The sequence below is a fragment of the Metopolophium dirhodum genome, chromosome 9, assembly GCF_019925205.1.
Source record: "Metopolophium dirhodum isolate CAU chromosome 9, ASM1992520v1, whole genome shotgun sequence".
Taxonomy (NCBI): domain Eukaryota; kingdom Metazoa; phylum Arthropoda; class Insecta; order Hemiptera; family Aphididae; genus Metopolophium; species Metopolophium dirhodum.
Genome location: NC_083568.1, coordinates 16,411,578 through 16,435,286, shown reverse-complemented (window position 1 = coordinate 16,435,286; position 23,709 = coordinate 16,411,578). Strand labels below are relative to the sequence as shown.

Genomic DNA, 23,709 nt, shown 5'->3' with positions numbered 1-23,709 from the left:
GATGAGTTTAATTGTGGGGCATGTTAATATAATAAAATATATTCGATGATTTCTTAGAGGCATATTATCTACAGTGACAATTATTACGATAAGTACAAGAAAATTGGAGGTGTACTGAAAAAAATACCATATATTTGTCAATATCATAGTAACGGAGCTTAAATATTTTATAAATTATAACATATAAACGTGTATTAAGTATTGTAACGAATATCCGGAGAGTTAGTTTAAATAAATAGTAGACACTTGTTTGCGCGCGCCGCACCCGTCGTCCTAAGCAGGTTTCCCGGTTGTACGTTTCCCACCCCAATACCCGTTCGTTCGTTTGGCCGACTACTTTGTTCCCAACGTTGTGGTAATTTAAATTGTGGTTTTATATTGTGTCGTCGTTTGTTGGTTAATTTTTTGTTAGGTAGGTAGTGTTGCGAAAAAAAAAATGTTTTAGTTAAAAAAAACAAACAGATAATTTGTCGGTTAATAATAGTTCAAATTTTTTTTAAAAAATATTTTCTCGCGGGAGAGATGTGTAAGGATATAATAATAAATAATAATTATATCTATTAGTAATATTATTTAGAAGTGAAAATATCTTGGTTGCTACTCCCACGCATACATATATAGTGATTGGGTGATTGTAAACTCGGCCTCCGATTTTCTAAGCAGTTTAAATTTGCGAGCTGGGCCCTGATTTATATACGCTTATTTTTACCTAAGTAAGTACAGGATACTATTTTTATTTTTGAAAAGTGTTTAGTATAAGGCACGTCCCCAAAATGCGATATATTATAATATTCATTATAAATCCGTACTTACAGTATTATGTTTATTTAATATAAAATGTATTGGTGAGTATCCGTGAGCATGTGCAGAGTATCGCAAGTACTCCCGACTCTCGTCATGGATAGACTAGGTTTTTTTAAAAGTTTGAGGGTAAAAGAAACAAAATCTCCTTTTAATCATCATATAGTATAGCTAGCTTCTATAATATAATATAGTCAACTGCATTTGTTATAATGGTATATAGTATACATACGTATATAATACGTCGTGTAAATATAATATATATTACACTATACATATGTAATAAACACGTTCACCTCTCTGCACAGAGCCTATGTCGTATAGAGTATTTTTATAATATACATAACTCATCGCACTTGAATAATGTAAAAAAAAGTCACTCGACCATTTTACATTTTGCAAATACAATTTTATTTTATACATTTTAATATATGCAATACCCATTAGCCGCAAAGCAATATATATGCATCGACAACGGCCAAGATATTCGATATTTCGTATATGTATATATATATATAAATAAAGAACAATGCGTGCGTGATTTATGCTCGTCGATAACGATCAAACGTATACCTGAAGTACCTAGGTATAGGTATATAATTATTATCTCTGCTGCAGTATATAGTACACTGCTCACGTGTCTTTGTCGCATCTGAATTTTAAAGCTTGATCATTGAGAGAGGGGGTGATTACATTTTTTTAGTACAACTTACAATACGGGCGGCTTCCTCTCAATACGATTCCCACCCACCCACATTGTTCAACTTCTTGATTTTTTTTTAATAGTAATTTAATTTTTTTTAATATTCATTTGACAATTTATGGTCTTGGATACAATTATAAATAGGTACGTAAAAAACCAATGCCTAACTCTGAAGAGGGAGGGGGTATAAAATATTTTCGGATAGACGCGTTAATGTATACCCTATGTAGCATCGTATAGTAGTGTCCTCATCTATAGATTACTATAGTAAGAAATAATGACTAATGTCCCCGAATAAATTATTATAATATATTAATTTCGTACGATAAACATTTTATACAATAAAAATGCGTTAGGTAAATAAAGTAACTAGTAATAATATGATTCGGTACGTATAGTAAATGTATAGTAAATTTCAAATTATTATGGTTGACACAACCGATAAGCCTGTAGGCACGACTTAATACAGCATAATATATCAATATTATGTCAATGGTGATACCGATTTTATTTCCGGATTTCATTTCCAACATCTTGCCGGCACATGGTCTGAAATTGTGAAATATGATCTCGAAATTGAACACAAGTGATAATAATGCATTGATTGACATAAAGACCATCTAATCTGAGGTAAATTCTTGAGAGGGGGGGGGGCTAAACTGTGGTAAGCCTAAAAATCTATAAGGTAAAATGGCACTATTGCCCACTCAGTTAAATATCTGAAAATACTGTAGGTTTCAGTGGTGGATCCAGAAAATATTGAAATGGCTGTGGGTAATGAAAATGTATCCAATATTAAATAGTAAGTTATAGGTACCTACTAATATTTTTTAGTCAATTCTTATATTAACTGATATTAATACTTAATTATACAGTTACTGCAGTAAAAGATCCTCGATAAGATCACTAGTTTCATAGATATTTTATTTTATATACACGATTAGTAGATGGATTCAATTAAATCATGTTATTATATGGATCATAAGTACACTCAATTTAGAATTGAAAATCAACTGACATTTACATTTTATACAATGGCCGTTCGACAAAATATTAATAAAAAAAAAAGCCAAACGTTCAGACTGATGTCTCTAATTGTCTGTTATTGAAAAAGTCATCAATGAACCTTAGTGCCTGACCTAGCCAATAATCATCTTGGTTGTGTTGCAGTATATACATTGCGCGTGCGGCCGACATGTGTAATAAATTATTACTAATAATATTGTATGACTGCTAATTATCGAGTGGAATTTTACAAACAAAGCGGACGGCAATATAATCATTAGTATAATAGGTATGTGCTTTTATACGGTTCAGAATATACCTATTATATCTATATAATCGGTGTGAGAAATCCGACGTTTTCTTCCGGTCGTGGGAGTTCGCTTCGACAGCGACGGCGGCGACATATACGTAATTCATTGTTGTGTACGCGCCGGCAAAAAGAACGTTTACGGCCAAAGCGGAAGTGTCGTGTGTCGGGACCGGGAGGCAGGAAATGATGCGATCCGTGGTTCTCGAAATAGACGTCGAAAAATACCCTCCGACCGAGAACGGAGCTCCTGGCGCGGGGGCCGCGGTCGAGTTATTGCCCGCCACGAGCGCGCACGCACATTATTGTCATCGTAATAAACTGCAGTCGGCGCACTCAGTATTATAATATTGTACTAATATAGCCTTTCGTCCCCTATACACGCTTCGAATTGACGGAGTGGCCAGAAAAAAAGAAATGGATCGACATGAAAATATAATATTAACTATACCTATAGCTATTGTACAAGTATGTTATAGTGCTGTTAAAATACAGTATTTTATTTATTTTTATTTTCATTTTGTTTTATACGTGTACTAAACTTTGTATGATATTATAATGTGTGCATCTATATGGCATAATACATTTTTGTATCAAGAAGGGGGGTTCACACTACACCGTGTCGTGTCGTGTAAAACAATTTTCTCCGATATAATAAATAACGACAGTAAAAAAAAATTAATATCTAACTATACCAAAAAACACAATATGTTTTATGATTCCTCAATTTTCCATGCAGATGAAAAATATCTAGTAACATGGTACCTACTATTATAATATTTTTTCACACACATTTTACACTTCTGTATAAAACCATTTTGTACAACGTGTATAATACCAACAAACGTGCATATTGCGATATTCTACAAACTCGCATCACTAGTCCTATAACTATATATTTACAAGTACAAGTTTTTGAGCACCTCCACGCGCAGTCGTTCTTGTTTTGTTTTGTCTTCGCCTTGTCGTTTCCAGTCCATATTGTATATTTTAATGATATCTTATTATGTTTTTTATATGTCTCTTTATTTTGATTTTTCTCCAACGAGTCAGGATGCACAATCAGTGGCCGTCACAGAAGAAAAAAATCGAACGTAAAACCATGCTTTTTTGTCCAATAGTATAAAATAGATTAAAATATATACTAAATATATTTAAACCATTGTGGTACTCTGCAGTACTTGGTCGTAGAAACCTGAAACATGGTTTTAATATCATAATATAAACACGATAAGTTGTACTACACATTTTCAGAACAGACTTTTGAAAATATTTTGTAACCAATTGTACATGCATTTGAAGTTTATTTACACTTTTTCACTGATCTGTGCGAAAATCGTATTTTTATATTTATTATATTAAATGCGATCTTAAACAACATTCGCTGCATAATAACAAATAAAATATATAAATATTTACAATAGTTGGGACTTGGGAGGCCTCCAAACATTATTGGTGTAACAAGACGTGTTTGTGTTTTATATTTCCTTATAGTTGGCCTCCGTTTTCAGTCCGAACTACAAGAAAATCTTAAAACCATCGACATTTATTTGAATATGTAGTAGATTCAGCTGTGAGCACTATCATGTTCATAATATTACATTAAGAATAAATCCATTGTAATCCGCAAGTACCAAATGTATTATTTTTTAATCATACATTCAATCTGTGACAGCAAATACAAATTAAGAGGACTCTATATCCGCATGTGTTGTCTACGTCTCACAATTAATGTAAAACGTAGAAAAAACTGTTTTGGCGCGGGAAAAACCCCAGAAGACTATACAGTATTTTTTTCGTATAAGTGATATCAAAAATATAAAAACGATATTGCACAATCAAAGTTCTCTTTATTATGTGGTAAACATTTCGTTGCTTATTTTAGCTTTTCTCGGTTCTTTCTCGTGAAAAAACAGTTTTTGCCATGTTGTACATTTGTAAGACGGAGACAACACATGCGGGTGAAACGTCCTCTAGAAGATCTATCTTTTATAAATTGTTTTCTTTCGTCTCTCCTCCTAACGTAATAATAGCTACTTAATTTAATACGTAACTGAAAATAAGACTTATTTGTTATACCTACGTAATTACCGAGCTATAATATTTTTGATAAAATTTTCTCACAAAAAAAAACCTTTTTAAAAAGTATTTTGTATCTCTTGCAACACTTAATTCAAATGTTTATAATGCAGTAATGCAGTATATAATATTATTACGTGGATGTATGTATAAATATATTTTTGTTAAAATTTCTCCATTGTTCGTTTTCAATGAAAAATTCTATAATTGTATTCTTTAATGGGTGCTTCACGATTTCTGGTTTGAATAATATATCTCGACATCATAAATAATGTAGGTAGATGGTACAGATATTATTATGTAGGTACACGCAATTAAGAGTTTAAGGAGAAAAAATAGGTTTACATAATATAAGCATTTGAATTGAATTAAATCTCAGAGAAAAGCGTTTTATTTAAATTATAATAATAATATAATTTATGTGTCAAAATTGTATGCGGGGCAGTACTATGATAATTGTATATATGGATAAAACAACATTTACTCGAAGTATTGAACGCATACAGCATTGTTATGTGGAAAATATCGCAAAAAAACGTAACCACGATTATGCTGTATAATATTATTATAGTAGTGTGTACATAACATTTATTACGTTTGTAAAATAATATTTTTTTTCTCGTCCAGAACTGCGAACACAAGAGAATAACTTGCAATAAGCAGCACAAAGTCGATTTGAACGACTAGCTATCGCCTCGTCGTATGTATATTATATTATTTGTTTTCTACTCATGCAATCCCGATCAGATATCAAAAAAAAATAATAAAAATGATTTCCACGGTCAAGTACAGCCCGGCTCCAAAACGGTCATGACCTAAATCGACCGTTTCTGGAAACGTTTTTCTTTTGTCCGAGCCCCGTCTGCAGGCGAGCGACATCGGCGTCGGCGGCGGTGGCGGGGCGTCCTTCTGATGCCCTTAATTGGTATTCGCGGGCTCATATTATATTAATATTGTGTATATTTTATATATTATTATTATTATTTTCAATCAGTTGTCCATTCTTACGCACACACACTACTTTCTTCGCCGTCGACGAAATAAGTGGTACCGAAAAATTGCCATAAAATAATAATAATAATTTATTATCGTTCGAACCGACGACGACGATAATAATACGACAACTGTCGACTCATCATCGGCCGCGGTTCATGCGCGTAAATATAATAATATTATATGGTTTTAGCGGGATAATGTTACATTATATATTATTCAAATACGTCGCAGTCGTCCTTATAGTAGTAATTACCTATATATTCCAACAATCACTTTTTTCCTAATAGAGTGTTACGCGGTGTATGAATATGCGTTGCCGCAGCTCTTTTGTCGTTTTGTTACACGCGGCGGCAGCGGAGTGTATATAATATTGTATTAATTCGAACGTGTGCGCATTATTATTCACAAGGGTAAAGCGATTTGTTTTTTAACCATTTAGAGTGACAGAAGACATTAAAAAAATATCGTGTGTCTTGTGCGATGTTACTGCACCAAGGCCGGCGGCGTGGCGGTACCATCTATATACCTACTCTTATGTGCGGGGGAAAAAATTAAACGTAATGGTTTTAAATTTGTGACAAAGACGGCGATGGACAAAAAACGCCGTTAAAATATTCGACTCTTGTTGCAGCCACTGCCGCAGGGGAATGGCATTCCACTCGTTCGCGGTCAAATAGTAATACAACATTTGAACGATATTATAATATCGCTTTTGCGGTCCGTGAAATCCGCACCGCTCCGCCGTACATCGACCGGTTTTATAGGTATATTATATTAGATTTGACCGACGTTTAAAAATATCTTTTAAAAAAACGTACTAAAAATAAGGGCTAAACTAGTTTGTGCAGAAACAAGGAAAACAAACACAATCTCACCGAAATAGTTTCCAACTCGTTTTGAACGCGTATTTGAAATGTCTGTGCACCGAGTCACAATACATACTCGTGACGCTATTCATCTCCTTTAGAACAGCTGTTGTATATACGATTCGATGTTTGACGTGCGAAAGAGTTAAAATTACAAACGCATATTATTAGAATTAGAAACCAAACCCATCCGAAACACCTTAAATAATCATCACCCGTTCAAGCTGCAGTTTGTGCATTGTTTTAAATTCATGAATCACTCTCAGCAGTCAGTGGCAAGGATGAACTGTATAATAGTAGTAGGTATAATTATAATTTAATATAATAATTTGCGAGTTGAGAGTATAAAATATAAACGGTCTTCTCGAACGATTCGTACCGGGATGCTAAATCGACGATTTATTTCTCATGTTTCGTAATATTATGATGTTACGGTCTTTTTAGTACTTTTAACCATATTGAAATCGAGACTTTCGGACGTCCGCCCAATCGATAATATATCGTTTCCTGTGATGTCCTTTCATTATACACATACCGTTTTATATATATATCATATTGCTTGTATACACGGTACTATAATAAGTATTAAGTGTACAATTATTCTAAACATAAACAAGTTTTTTCCTGACGTCCCAGTACAATAATTATGTTCACAAATGAGCGAGAGTCGCGCGTACCGGTGCTTAAGGTTTTAAAATAATAATAACAATAAATCATAATATATGACAACAAAAAACTGTCTGGAAAAATGTGACCGCCTCTCGAATGCCTAACTCCTTCGTGCCTGCACACGCCACTCTTGAATTTAAAACGTCCCCTCCAACATACGAGTATAATAGCTGGTGTATTACATCTATTAGGTTATTAAATTATACCACAATGATGGTGATCCACACGCACACGATTTTCGTATACATAATATACATAATCATAATATATTATTATGATGTAGTGTACTAGTGTATAATATAATAATATGGTTATTAAAAAGCAATCATTTCACAATGTTTAAACTTTAGAGCCATTCTACGCTCTGATTTCATATTGACCGCACACGAAACCGAAATTAAATTGTAGATACACATTAGGTATATTATAGTATAAAGCTTTCTGCTGGTTTTTTTAAAAACAATTTTTAATTATGCAATTTCAATTTCTTTTTTTTTAGAAATTTAAACTCGCCAACAATCATCGAAACCGTGTCGTTAGTTCTGAACAAACAATTAAACAACATTGATCCACGATTTAAAATCGCACATCTTGTATACCTATATAAACAAACCCGAGATAAATCTTTAATTATCTATACCTAGGTGCCAGGTGGTATTATTTTATATACAAGATGATTATTCAAATTCCGCTTTTTATTGGAAATTTTTAAATAATATACTAGCTAATATTTTCAATCATTAATTTAATACCATTTTAGAAGTGTTCTGTTGCGTTATAAATTAATTTTTTTAAAACGAAAACCCAACTATTTTACTGTTAATTGATGATTTTTTTTTAATTTTGGCTCTAATATCTAAATTGCAATTGTTTAACTTTATTTGTAGGCATAATTTGTAAGTATTCCCTCAGAGGATAATAAATATTAGATCCTCCTATAAATACGTCACTGCTTAGTGTCTGCAACAGTACTCAACGTCAAAACAATATTAGCGGTTATCTAATTATTTACACCTCGTTGACACATTGAACATTTTTAAATGGGGTAAATACGTTTATTAGTGAAATGGACAACAACATTATTATTATTATTATAACGACACACAATGAGTTAAAATCGATCGCGTGTGCGGTCTGCCATTAAAACGCAATTGATGGAAAGGAAATTCTCGGTCTATGTCAAGACCGATTTGTTTTCACACGGTTATATGCTGTCAGCTACTCAGCTACCATATAGTATGTATGACATAAAAATAAACACTAATGTACTGTTTATTAATATTATATACATACAATATATATATATATATATATATACATTATACCTATGATATTAAATGTGTTATTATATGTTTTCTCGGTGGAAACACATTATTGTTAAATTACGATTCTACTATTACAATTTTACTATCTGAATTATTATAACATATAAAAATATATACTATTATATGCAATAGTTGTTACAAGCATGATACATTTTTTTTTTTTTTTTAATTGATCATTTAAGCCCGACAACTATGGCCATTAGCTGTTTGTTTGTTTATTTGTAGGGGAGGATACTGTTGGTTGGTAAACACGTGTGTGTAGTTTTTGGCAGATTTTCAAGTGGGCACCCGTAGGTATCTGCCATGCCCGGGTGGGGGATGGCGGCACTTGTTCTTCGGACACCGTGACTTGTTCGAAAAAAAATGCCGCCCATGGCCGAGGAATCGAACTCGGGTCGGCTGCGTCCCCCCATTATAAATTATTTGTTATTTATTATAACTGTATGTTTTTTTGCATTTTTTAGGCCATTCCATCGAAGTATTTATCCGTGTATTGTATTTATATATATAATAATATATCTACTGTGCACTAAATTGATTTAAATTTAAATTAAATTGCATAAAATAAACATTTTGGTAATATAATAATTATACATTTTATAATATTTATACCACAATATCGAAATATCCAAAATCCAATCATATAATATAACTCTTACCTTTATAATATTATATATGCAGGGTGACCACCGTCGTGGCTTTTTGAATATATTTTTACCTTTTATCAAAAAACAGCGTCAGCATTTAAAGCATTTGGATCTAATATATTTTATTCACAATTATGTAAATAGTAATAATATTATCTTTATATTATAATAATAGAGATTATTCATTTTTTTTCGTCTCCTCTATTCCGGGCCCGCGTATTTATTTATACACACAATGTGTTGTTATGGTTTATTTAAATTTCTACAGTTCCCGTTTTAACTTATCTCGACCCAAGGTTACGTACACGGGTACTATTGTAAAAACGCGTATACAGTCTTAAATTTTACATTTATATACCTTCAAACATTATACCGCCCACGCCGGGATTTCGGTTTTTATACGAATATAATAATAATATTACTCAAATATAATATATATATATACGCCTGGGTAAAGAACATATGGCGATGTCCCGCGACGTCGGTGCACTGTACGCTCGACAGTTCACAAGACGTCGCGCGCGTCGTTCCGGCCAATTTGCATAATATATTACGTTTATTATTATTATTATTATTATTATTATTTTTTTTTTTACCTAAGTTCTGTGCCCCCATACGGTAATTTATTATATAGTACGATCACGACTGTGTACGAGTACATCAATTATTATAAAATGTGTGTGTGTGTGTGTTGTGTGGTTTTTTTATTGTATTTTAACTCAGACAGTCCTGACACGATAAATATTCAATGCAAAAGAAAAATAATTCGCAGTTTCCCAACAAAAAAAGATTTTTTCCATAATTATTCAATATACGTACAATCGATAATCGTATAACGTTACATATATTATGTTACAATGTCTGAATCTTGTATAATATCATCAGCTGTCTACTATTTGCGTATTTTTTTAATAATATTTTGTTGCGCATCTATATATTCATAGCTAAAAGGTATGTACAATTTTCAAAAAATTAGTATGTTAAATATTGGATTTTATTATTTTGTTTTAAACTAACTGATTTAATTATTATTGTTAATCATGTTACGTTTCGCGTATAGATTATCATTAGGATTAAAGGAAGTATATTCTGTGGTATAATTACAAGTATATTTTTCAGATAACTATTTAAGATGGACAACAAGCGTAAAACAACATGTTGAATAAATACACTAAAATTTAAAAAGATAGAAAATACTGAAGTACTTATTTGAAATAATTATTCCTACAAAATGGTCGAGGTTTTATAGCACGATTGAATAATATTTTCATTATTATTCAATCAAAAAAGTACCTACGCATGCATAGGTATCTTATCATGTATACCACTTTAAATATTGTGCTCAATGTGCGGTATAAAACAGCTGGTTTCTGATCAGTGATCGCCCATCTATTATAGCTGACTGTATATTATGTAGCTTTGTGGATAAAATATAATATCAAGCGTTTACCCTTCCATTTGTTCCATGCACTATAATATGCATCTATATTCCATGCACTATATTATTATCTACAGGTATCCAGTACCTACGTAATTACTATAACTAGGTACACAATTTTTTGTGATCGACTGCGATACATTATTGTGTTTATATTTATAGCTGTTTATATAGAAAAACCGTTTTACGATATAGCAGTATTCTAAAACTACACGTCTATAATTCATAATATACACTCCGCGATGTAAATGTTTTTTTCAAAACTATTTTCCTGTTCATATGTGCTCTTCTCAACCCTGATGCTATACTCGAACAGAAAGCCCAAATTAAGTTCAAAGTCGACCGGTGACAAGGGTGGGCATGTAACTTTATCTCAGCTAAACCCTCCGGGTAGCACTATATACTGAAGGGTGTGCTTGCCATCCTTTATTCTGTTATTTTATTTTTGTACATGCCTTTATCTTAATTGATCAATGTATACAATACAAACTTTGAATGGATTTTAATTGTATTTTCTTAATAAGAAAAAACAAAAACTTTATACCAATCTGAAAGTTGCCTGACAGTAGTAATTCACAATGAAAGAAGATTGTAAATAAACGAACTGCAAAAATAGAAACTTTTACTATGATAAACTAGGCAAACTTTTTATTTAATACCTAATATATAAATGACGGTAAAACCGTAGTTATTTATGTTATGACGTTTAAATTGTTTATGATTATATTATTATGTCGATTAAAATGTTAACAGAGCGTAAGTCGGTGAAAGGATTCCAACGTGACCCCACGTGGCCCCCGCGAACAAAGACAAAGCTATACGTTTTAGTTTATACCTACATATTATTAATACGTTTGCAACACCCATCATGACAAAAAAAAATTAATAAATAGTTATAACAACAGAAAATTATAATAATCATAACGCATATTATTATTATACGCTACGAGTCGGCGACGGCAGTATTCGTCGGACTGGTCGGTAAATCATAATAATAATGTTCCGCATGATGTGTAATTCAATGTTAATATCGGAATATACCTCGGTCGATGAGACTGCGGTATACCATTAAATTAGCAATACGTACGTTAGGCTTACCCGCAGTGGCACTGGCGACGGTTTCAAGGTAATTACACAAATGTACGATTACATATACATACTCGAAACACTTAATTAATACCATATACGTACTTATATTACGCAGACAAACGTTCTTCCGGAGTTATATTCGGTCGCTGTAAAATATGATTTCGCAGTTCGAAAACGTTTTGGAAAATAAAAAATAGAAAACAAAACATAAATATATAATTGGCATTCGGTCAGCAATTTTTTTTCTTACTATAGCCGGGGTACCGCATGCTGCAATAATACCTATATAGTATATAGAGAACCACAGGTGTTTCAGTACGTGATGTCGACACGACTGTACTATATATTATATATGTATACAGTATACATAATAATTTTATAATTTATACGAACGTACATATTCCCCTTACTGTTCCATCACCGCATCTAACAAAAACAACAACAACAACAACTACGACGACGACGGCGACGGCTTCTACAATGTATCGTTTATACATATTGTAATACTAATATTTAACTTCTATAAAGAAGTATATAGCTAATTGTCTGGGTTCTCATTGTGTAAGACGCGTGTAAACAAATCGACGTGGCCTTAAAATATATAAAGTATTGATAAACTGTGACACTAATATAATATACTGCCCCGAACTCTTTTACTGAATGGAGTTTATAAAATTCCCATTTATTGTTCTATAGAAACAATTTTTGGTTTTTTAAAATTTATATTTCTAAGACTTTAACAATGCAAATACCATATTGATAGCCCGGTGATGACGTGCTCGACTGTTACTAAATCGTAAGTAATTATGCATTCATTTAACGATAATGCGATGTAAACAACATCAATAGGTATAATATTATGTTATTCGTACTTTGATAACCTGTAGATTATGCTTTGTCCGGATGGACAATATAGCTACAATTGGTGAGGTTAGGACAAACATTTTTTATCTGCCGCGTTATCTTTAATTTAGTATTACGAACGTTATTCCCGGACATTCGCGTCTAGATATACGTGCAGAATTCATAGCCGTGTATAACTTGATTTTATATAAAAAATCACAGACATATGCCATATGGTACTTAGGCGGCGGCGGGGTTCTTCTCCGTGTGGAAAGAAAAAAAAATACAAGTACAAATAATTCGTATTGGTTTCCCATTACGATGGAAATAATAATATTATAAACGTACCTAGGTATATACAATAAACACAACACTAACAGAAACGTCCGAAGCGACGATTATTGGCTTTCACGCGCCCGTCGCCGCCGCCGCCGCGATAAACATCTACTGGAAACCTGTTGGTTCACCATCGCGTATGTCTCACCATCGGGGTAATCACGAAGGTTGTATTAATGTTATCGTTATAATGATATTATATTGTTGGGACGACGAGTGGGACGACACGACGTCTCCGCGGAAGAGTACGTGAAAAAAAAAATTAAATAAATAAATACACTTCGTATAAGTTAGGTCCGCCCAAGTTAGGTACGTGTATTATATTATATGCAGTACCTATACATGCAACCGCCGCCGCTGCCGTCACCGTGTCACGTGCTTTTGTCGGACAACCGGAGAGATATATTATTATCGTGTAATATATTATAACGAAAAAAAAAAAAAATCACACACAATCCGTAGGTATAATACCTAACAATAATATAATCGGTTTTCGAAAAAAAATATATAAAACCACACAATGGCGAGCCCGCAATACCCGCAATCTCAACTTATAATAATATTATACCGCGTGATCTGCAACGGCGGCCCAACATATTATAATATAAATTCGTCTTGATTTCCATTGTGTGTATACTTTTTTCGAAAAGCATCTTCAGCTGCTGCAGCAGCAGACTACTATTATATTATTATTGTCATTATAATGCGTTTTATGCGTATTATCTCCGGTGACGAAAAAGAAAATGTATTACATTTCGCCGTACAATAGACTTTTATGTTAATTCCAAACACCACTGCTAGATGTTTTGATGCGTACAACTCCCTAAAATATTAATCACGATTTTGATAACTCGCACACGTTGTCGAAAATATTAAAATATATTATACTCGTGATGGTGTAATGGTGTCTACCTGTATATACCTACGTCCGATTTCTGTATTCTATCAAAATAATATAATATCCGACATAGAACACAATAAATTGTTATATCATGCGTGGGTAGCCGAGTGGCGCGTTTTCGATATAGTTACCGATGTAAATATACATAATATTTTAAAACAAAAGTCGAAATAATTTCGAAATTTATGTATGAAATGTACCTACCTATATAATTCATAATATGATAATAATTCTCTGCAGCGGATAGTTACGTAATGTATACGATAATATTGTCGGTGAATTAATAGTTAAGTGTCATAAACAACCTACAGCAGTGATTCCTATATTATAATGTTGTTTGCCGAATGGACACATTTGATGTTTATTAAACTATGTAGGTACTAATCAAAACGTTTTTCGTGTTCACAACTGAATATATATAGGTACTCAACATATTGCGCACCATGCACCATTATTTACTTATAACATTTTACGACCGCGTACACATGTAATAATATATTACATTATACAGTTGTATTGCACGGTAATGACAATCGAGTGTTGACCATAAAACTACGAACCTTTGTCAAACGATCGCAATGTATTATGATAATTTAATATACTGCACTTGTACGCGTACGTACGTTTCGAGTTTGAACACAAATCGCAATATCTACATATTATGTTATTATTACACGATTTGATCTTCTCTCGGGTTAAAATTTGTATTTTTTTTTTTTTAATTTACACGATTTTGGCGTTTCGAGAGTTGTGACACTCACTGCAGAGAAATGTCATCAATAGATGATATTATAACGAAACGACTTGTCGTGCAAATATTATACACCATCCATATAATTATATACATAGGTATCTAAGTACTCGTATACGCGCATAACAGTTGTAGAGTGCTCAGCTTTTTCGTTCGGGGGGGGGGGGGAGATGAACTTTATTTAATTGATAGTTCCACATATCATACAGATACAAATAGTATATTTCTAGTAGTTTTTTTAATACGTAGTATATTTATCATTGGTATACGCACATTTAATTATTTAAAGGAATAAATAGTGTGGGGGGTCCTATGTGGGGGGAGGGGAGATATGACACCCTCATACCCATCCGTGAGCTCGTCACTGTCGCATATCGTTATATTATGTAGAATAATATTGTCACAAATACCGAAATTACTAATATTAGTTGGTGTACAAATCAATGTACCTATACTGTAGAAAGATAAATGTATATCTTTGTCTGACCGCGACCATATAGTTGCGTTCTGTTTTTGAAAATGATGGTTATAAAAATCATATTATGTATATAAACGTATCATCAGTTTTTCGATTTAACCGATTAAATTAACTATAATTAAAGACCGGATTTATATGTTTTTACATATCGTTACTGGGTCTATGCAGTCTTATGAGAGTAAAAAATGTGGATGATTTGTTCAATTCTGAATGCATAGAAAAAAGTTTTTTTTTGCATATTTGAGAATATTTTATGGGTTAGAGAATATTTAACTCATTTAGCATATTTTGGAATATTTCGTAAATTGTGAGAAAAAATTTGTATTTATTTTTAATTTTAATATTACGGTAGGTAGGTACCCAGAAAAATTTTTTTTTGAACATTTACAATTTTTTATTTTATCATTTCCAACTCTTACTAAAGTGCAATAATATTCCATTAGAATACGAAACTTTAAATAACTAATAGTTAACTCACTATTAATATAAAATTGAAAAAAAAAAAAATTTTAAATGCATATTAAAGTAAATATAATGATGTTTAATGATTATTTTTGCATATTTTTGCTTTTTTTGTATATTTTGCATATTTTTTAAATTTTTAAGAGAATATAATGAGAATATTTCAAGGTTTTTTCGAGAATATTAGCATCATATTTAAGGTATTTTAAGAGAATATAAATCCGGTCTTTAACTATAATAAATCAAAAAAAAGCATACGCGTTGCTATCGATTTAACTTTACCTTATAATAATATATTAACTGAGCTGGTGTAGTTAGCTTTTTTAATAATATTATGGTACATATAGGTACAGATATTTATTATGTTTTAATAGTATTTATTAGATATTGTAATGTAATTTGATTTCATTGTGAGTATATAAATTATGTTGTGTATAATTTTGGGTATTATAATAGGTACAATGTACTAACCTGGTACATGGGTACTTATATTTGTCATGGTTTTTTGGTAATGACATATTTAATAGTATTACGATCATATTGAATCATGAAGCTGTGCTGGCGTAATGATGTAGATATCATTACATAATGCCATCGTATAAGTAAATTATTAACTCAAACGTGTAGATTTTTATTTTATCGATAATCACAGTACAATGCCCCACGCCGTGGCACATTAATGTATAATAATACTAATAGTGTAATAAGTATAATGTAATATTAAATATTGCAAATAAAGCTCTTACATAAAAGATAAAAAATTAAACTCGTACGGTATTTTAAAAAAAGCAGGAATTATTCAACAGTTTTATTTGAAAATGTTGTATATAATATCTTCTATAGGTATATCGTATATAATTATTATGTATTATATTATACGGACTAGCCAAATTGTTAAACGTGATTTTTGGTTGTTGCTTTCGACAATAAAGCATTCACCAAAATATTTTTTACTAATTTTAACAATGTATTGTTTCAAAATTCTGTCTAATCTTATAGTATAATTTATTGTATTGCTTTTATTTTCAGGCGTTTCAAACGACAAGAGCACAATTTGACTACACATGATGAGCGTGCAAAACCTCCGGAACAAGTTCAGCCAGAACAACGGTTCGGTCCCGTACAACCCACCCGGGCTGAGTTACGGGAAATCCGATTCCACGGTACCGTCGAGTCTGAACAACCTCAACAATAACAACCATCACCATCACCACCAGGTGTCGAATTATCAGATGTCAAACGGTGGCGGTGGACGGTTCAAGACGATTCGCGAGGAGCCGGATGCACCGGAAGACTTCAGCAGCAGCAAACCGGTGGCGACCAAGAACAACAGTTTTCTGCAGAGTTATCTAGCGAACGAGATGAGGAACGTCGGTGGTTCGCCCGGCAATGGGATTAAGCAGACGGCCGCAGTGCAGGCGCCGGTGCACAACCGGTTCGTCGCCTCTAAGTCGTCGCCAGTAGTGGAAGTTGTGTCAAAATACGCGGTCAAGTCCCCTCAGGAAACGACCACGTCGAAATTGACGTTCGGTGAGGTCAAATTGCCACACCAGTTGCCGGCAGTCCCCGTACATCCTCCCAAGCCAATCGGTGCCAAACCAATGTTTCCGCCACCGATATCGGACAGCACTCCGCCCAGGTTTTCGGTCAAATCTTCGACTGTCCTGAACAGTAGTAGCAAAAGCAGTCCCGTACCAACTACTGAGGATAGATGGAAGAACAAATATGACGAAACGGAAACGAAGCGAAAGAGCCTGTTGATTCAGTCTCAAAAATGTGAGTCCTCTATAGCCACCCACCTCCCCCCACAGAAAAAAATGTATTTACGGTTTTATTAGACGGTTTCATCGATTTTCGATACACGAACAATATCACGATGACTAAAATAAAACGCATAGTATTTAAATGAAAGATAACATCATTTAGAAGGCATAGTATGTTTGAAAAAAAAATATAAAATTTATAAAATTTAAATATATCACATCACATTATATATTTGATGTATCAACTATCTGGATATCGACATGAGATGCGCTCAAAAATGTTATCTTCTAACTGTATAATGCGTATTTCTTCGTCTATATAAACTGCAATATAAGTATTATTGTATAATAGTTATCTGCGTCAACGCATGTTTTAGTTAATTTGCTAATATTATTAACGTTCAACAATAGTTGTGATGATATGCAACCATCCCTGATATGTTTGGAATTGGTAATACATATTTGAAAATGCTAAAATTACCTATACTAAACTCCTTAATAAAAACGCCGGTTGCATACCATGTGAAATCGTACGTAGGTTATTATAGTTATTATTATTATTATTATTATTTATAATTACGTGTTCAGATCGTCCGAAACATTAACTCGGTAATTGAAATAAATCGATATTGCTTCGACATTGACGGTTGTTTATTGTTTAGTGTTGAGAGAAAAGTCGGACATGGAACGTCAAGTGGTGAAGCTGCGCACCAATCTCGAACTGTCGAATAAAGACTTATCGGAAAGGACCTTGCAACTCTCTCAACTGAGGAGTCGTACGTATACAATATAGTATAGTTTAATATCGAGTGTTCGTTTCTTGTCAGTAAAATATAATTCAATCAAATTATTTTATGCGTGTGTATAATATATAGTTTCGGAAGCGATGTACAAGGAATATGATCAATTAAAACAACAATACGAACTCGAGACAACTACGTTGCAAAAGGCGATGGAACGAGCTTCGCAGGTAAATAATACAATTAAACGTTAATCAACCGCACCGCTGCAACTGCTTCAATTAGATTTTAATTGATACACTCCTGTCTCAATATATTATAGTGGTATAAACAAAATCGTGAGCTGAAAAGAAGGAGCTCGGCTTTAATGCAAAAAGTAATGTCAGTGGCGCCGTCCACGTTGGACGACTTGGCAGATGACACGGACGGTAATGACAACGATATGGACAACAACGACACCGAAATGGAAGAGCTGCGGAAAACTGTCAAAGGTAAAGGTTTATTAATTGTTCGGTAACAACAAAACATAATGTAAAATGTGTGCGATATGTTTGTGCAGAGCTCACTCAAGAAGTGTCGAGACTACAAGCAGAATTAAATAAAATTAAACTACAAGAGTTTGAAGCCCAGGAGCAGACAGTAGACTTGACTTCTGAACTGGAGGAAGAGCGTAGGGGGCGAAAACGGGCTGAACAAGAACTTAAAGTAATTACACCCGGGCATCGTTATAATATTACTTCGTTAAACCGTAAAATTTATATTTCAGTTACACACATAAACCCGGCGTTTTACTTAAACTCTCTTTATATTTTGATTGCTGCAGTAGTTTTATTTAAAAAATGTATGATCACTTTACCATTTTTGTTGTTTACGTTTTCAGGAATTAAAAATGAAACATGACAGTTTGGAAACAGTTAGCCGTAAAGTAGTCGAAGAGACAACCGTGTTACACCAACAATATAAGAGAGAAAAAGAAGAAGGCGTAAAGATACGAAGTGATGCGAACAAAGTCAGTCGGCTTAAAAATAATAAATCGTAGACGTCTTGTTTTAATCAATTGGTTTACAGGTAAAATCCGAGAGGGACGTGCTAGCCAGGCAAAGTCAACTGTTGATGATGGATGCTGCGTCAGACGAAAAAATTATGAAACTGTTATTTGAGGTGGAACAATTGCAAAGAACATTAAGCCAAGAGAGGCAAGAGCATATGGAACAGCTAAAAGATTTACACGTGAGTATAAAACTGTAATAAGATATTTCGTTTTATTACCTTATTATTGTATTTTCTATAAAATATGGTTTTTGTAGGAAAAATTGGAATCTCAAAGCGAATCCGAACAAATCGAACTGTACGAAGAGAAGTTGAAGTTAATCGAAGCGGAATTACTATGTTCTCAGCAAAGAGCTGACATTGCTGAATCTCAGGGTATATATTGTATATTTATTTATTTTAATATTATTATTATTACCCACTATTTATATAACAACTCGTCACAAGTAAAATTCGTAATTCTAATATTAAAATAATAAAAAAAATTGTGGTATTAAAATTATTTCAATATAATTAGTAAAATATATATTCTATTCTACACAATTTTGTGATTATTCTCAAACTTAGCTATTGTACTAGTTTTATAGGTATCAGTCGATTTATAGGACAATTTTTTTTTTTAAAAGGCATCTTGATCGTTTATATTATGTTTGTCTCTCACACGTGTGGAAAGTACAAAAAATAAAATGTTTTAGCAATAGTTATGTGATTTGAAAGTTAGTGATTACGACACTAATACAATTTATGACAACACTATTTTGGAAGCATATAATGTCGAAGCTTTTTTTCCAAATAATATTATTTTCTATAGCTTAAACCTAAAGAAAAATCAATAATACATAATATATCTTAAGACAATGATGATGTGCTACAAATAAAATTGGGAAGAACAATTCTTTTTTTTTTTTATTTCTTATGATCGGTGATTCACTTAAATCACTTACCATTAAAATGTACGACATACCTTGTGGGAAATTGTTTTTGCCCCGTCCCACGAGACAAAAATAATAAACCAAGATTATGTGATGTTCTCACAGTGTTATAATCGAAAACCCAACTATTCTTCACGAAACGGATAAATTACCATAAAGTAAAAAAAAATATACATTCTACCTACGTTTTCAGTTGAAGAACTCGGGAAACAACTTCGAGAAACCAAAACCGTAGTCGCGCCGCCCCAGTGCGGACCCCCACCGCCACCACCCCCGCCAGCACCACCAGCACCACCACCACCCCCGCCGCCCATGGCGTTGGCGGGGACGAGCGGCGGCATCAAGCTGAAAACGGTTAGCTCGCTGAACCATAACTCTAACGCAATTGAAGATTTAGGGAATTACTTGGGACTGCCAATGGCTACTCCCAAGGGCCCTCAAGTACAGAACGGTATGTAACCTGTGCACACTTTTGCTATATGCCTAACGCAATCGTGCGGGGGTCGTAAACATCGGGAAACATAATATAGTTATGCTTATAGATATACAAAAAAAAAAATAATGTTTAATACTAAAATCTATTTTAATCATGGATCGTGATCATAACGCTTTTATTATACTACTGCAGGTGCCATTGACGCGATAATCAACCAGATCAAAGGAGGACGTTTCAGTCTGAAAGCCACGGACAAGGAGGTAAAATCTAGATCCGTAATAAAAATAATTCCTGTATATCTAATGACGTTGCGCCATATCCGTATTTCGGAATATTATACTGTGCGGCGCGATCAGATATTGTTATTTATTGTGACATATTAATGAAATATTGTTTTGTTTTTGCCGTTTCAGAAACAGACTCCGGTCAAAAAACAAGAACCGCAGCCCGTCGTCAACGAGATGATGAACGTTCTGGGCACGTTGCGTCGGAATCCCAAACGGAGAGCCAGTTTCAAAACGGCGCCCGCCGACGTGGCTCTATAGTACTTCCTATTAATAATGATAAAAATATATTTGCAGTCCTTAACCACTGTCTGCGCGTGTCTCGCTCGAAAAAAATGATTATTATTACTATAGTTAATATATCGGTCTATATAATTTTATTTTTTGTTCCTCTGTTGTCGGTGTGTTTTGTGTGCGCGAGTGGTGCACTCGACGTAGACATTTTCACTACTCATTAAAAGAAAACGTTTTCATTTCATTGTACATAAGAATATAATATAATATAAAAAAAAATTATAAGTAACGACTCTTTAGCGTAAATATAATATTATAATATAATTTAATGGTCGTGAACGACGGGACATCTGTGATTTTTACATTTCTATCGAATTTCTCAGTAAATATTTAATATTGTGCTTAGTCTAAGGAAATTCGTTTTTAAGAATATAATATTATTACTATTTATTAAGAACCGTGATCGTTTCTGTCAAACTGTAAGTATGAAAGCTAATAATATTATTGGTAAGAAGTTATTATTTTTTAAATTTTTATTTTGTAATTTTACCATCAAAACCATTTTTATTTATCATTTTTTTTTTTTATATTAGAAGTGGTTTTTTTCAATAATCTGAATATTATGTTTTATTTAAAAAATATTAGTTAAATTTTAAGTACTAAACTTGTATGTTACTGTTTTGTAGTATTAGTTTAATAGCCAATAACTTGTTACATGTTATAAGATTCTAATATAGGTAATTATTTTTGAGCAGAGTTATTTTTATTATTCAAATCATACAATATTTATGTATAGAAAAGTATATTATAATAATAGAATATTGTATTAAATATTTTGATAGAACACTAACTTAAAAATGTAAACTAAATAAATTAAAAGTCAGTTGTATTTTTTTAATTATTTTTACATAGTTCATTATGTTAGTAAGGTTATTACTTACTACTTATTAATAATTAGTTTATATTCTAATAAACTGTTAAATTCACAATTTAATGTATGTAATATTAGACAAATTACTGTTATGTATTGCAATGTAAATTTTATGGTTTACATAATAATAAAACTGTAATTATAGTGTACCTATTTGTGGGGATACAATGTCTGACATATTCTCTATCTTAATTTTTAAATGAAACATTCACCACATCAATAACAAAGCTCAGAGCATTCTTAAAATCTTAATCTTAAGGGGATTGTGCAAATGGACGGTTTTTACTTTTTAAGGAGTTGAAAATGAGCTTTTTTCAAATTACATGCATATGGGTCTTGTAAATGTGTGCGTAGTAAGTCAATCCTACCGATGGACCTAATAAAGTGGTAAGACTTCTGAAGATTTGAATTATTCGTAAATATTATGTCTATTTGCGAGATGCTATTGATCAGGCCATGTTTTAAGATATTTAATTGAAATTTCAAATAATACAAATTTAAACAAAATGTATACTTATAGGAGTTGAGAAACAAAATTTTAAAAAGCTGCCTAATACATCTCAAGTACACATATTGTAAAAAAATTTTAATTAGGTTTCAGAAGTCTTATCACATTATCACGTCCGTCGTACGTCTGTTTAATTGACAAAAGATTGGTAATTACATTTTGGTTGAAATAGCTAACTGACCGTTTACAATCCGCGTAAAAATATTATACATACGTACATTTAAGATCATATTATTATACTGCAGTGAGTCTTCCTTATAATGGACCCCCTATGCCTCTATAAGACGTAAAACTTCTTATAACGGAAACAACAGTCCCATGTAACCTATATCCCGTATACTTAAGTCTCTCTGTCACGGACAAATCAGTTGGTACAGAGCAATGCCGTTATAAGGAGGTTTTACTGTACCTATATAGGTATATTATATTATTATACATATTTTGCTATTAAATTCGATACCGTGATTTTCTGTGTTTGTCTAACACACGCGACATAAGATTTTAGATTGGTTCTTTGCCAAACATACCAATTGATCTAATGAAGCGATACGAATTTTAAAAACAGATTTGAATTTGTCGTCAGGTCTACTTGAAATCGACTTTCCCACGTTTTTGTTTTTTTGATTGTAACTTCCCCAAAAATTAAAAAAAGGCAATTTTTAAATACTCTATTTTAGTATGACATTTTTAGGAATTTGGGGGATAATATCAAACATGTGGGAAAGTCGATTTCAAGTAGACTTGACGACAATTTAAAATCTGTTTTCAGAATTCTTATCGCTCCAACAGATCAATCGGAATGTTTGGCAAAAAACACGTCTAAAATACTATGTCGTGCGTGTGTTAGACAAAAACAGAAAATCACGGTATCGAATACTCTTGATACAAATTCATTTATTTTCTTATACCTACCACGTGTTACGAATACTTATGATATCTATTGGGAACAAACATAACTTATATTGTTTTATATTTTACTTCATCATATGTGTATATAAAATAATAGCCGAGTATCCCGGCTTCGCAAGTGTGCAATTTTTTTTTTTGTGGCAAATCCTAAATGCATATTGGTATGCGTGCATATATGACATTGACTTTGCTTGATAGATGGCGCCACTATTGTATTCTTACCCTT

The 23,709-nt window shown here is 32.6% G+C and overlaps 1 protein-coding gene across 1 annotated transcript in view; it reads left to right on the top strand.

The window, feature by feature from the left end:
- The window catches only part of LOC132952660 (shootin-1), a 33,704-nt gene extending 11,668 nt beyond the window's left edge, over positions 1-22,036 (top strand). Inside the window, exons 2-12 of the mRNA XM_061025015.1 lie at positions 16,726-17,472; positions 18,122-18,235; positions 18,335-18,429; positions 18,522-18,690; positions 18,759-18,904; positions 19,080-19,208; positions 19,268-19,429; positions 19,507-19,624; positions 20,375-20,632; positions 20,810-20,877; positions 21,031-22,036. Of these exons, the coding sequence (XP_060880998.1) occupies positions 16,761-17,472; positions 18,122-18,235; positions 18,335-18,429; positions 18,522-18,690; positions 18,759-18,904; positions 19,080-19,208; positions 19,268-19,429; positions 19,507-19,624; positions 20,375-20,632; positions 20,810-20,877; positions 21,031-21,162 (2,103 nt within the window). The 5' untranslated portion in view covers positions 16,726-16,760 and the 3' untranslated portion in view covers positions 21,163-22,036. The remainder of the gene's footprint in view (positions 1-16,725; positions 17,473-18,121; positions 18,236-18,334; positions 18,430-18,521; positions 18,691-18,758; positions 18,905-19,079; positions 19,209-19,267; positions 19,430-19,506; positions 19,625-20,374; positions 20,633-20,809; positions 20,878-21,030) is intronic.
- The last annotated feature ends 1,673 nt before the right edge of the window (positions 22,037-23,709 follow it).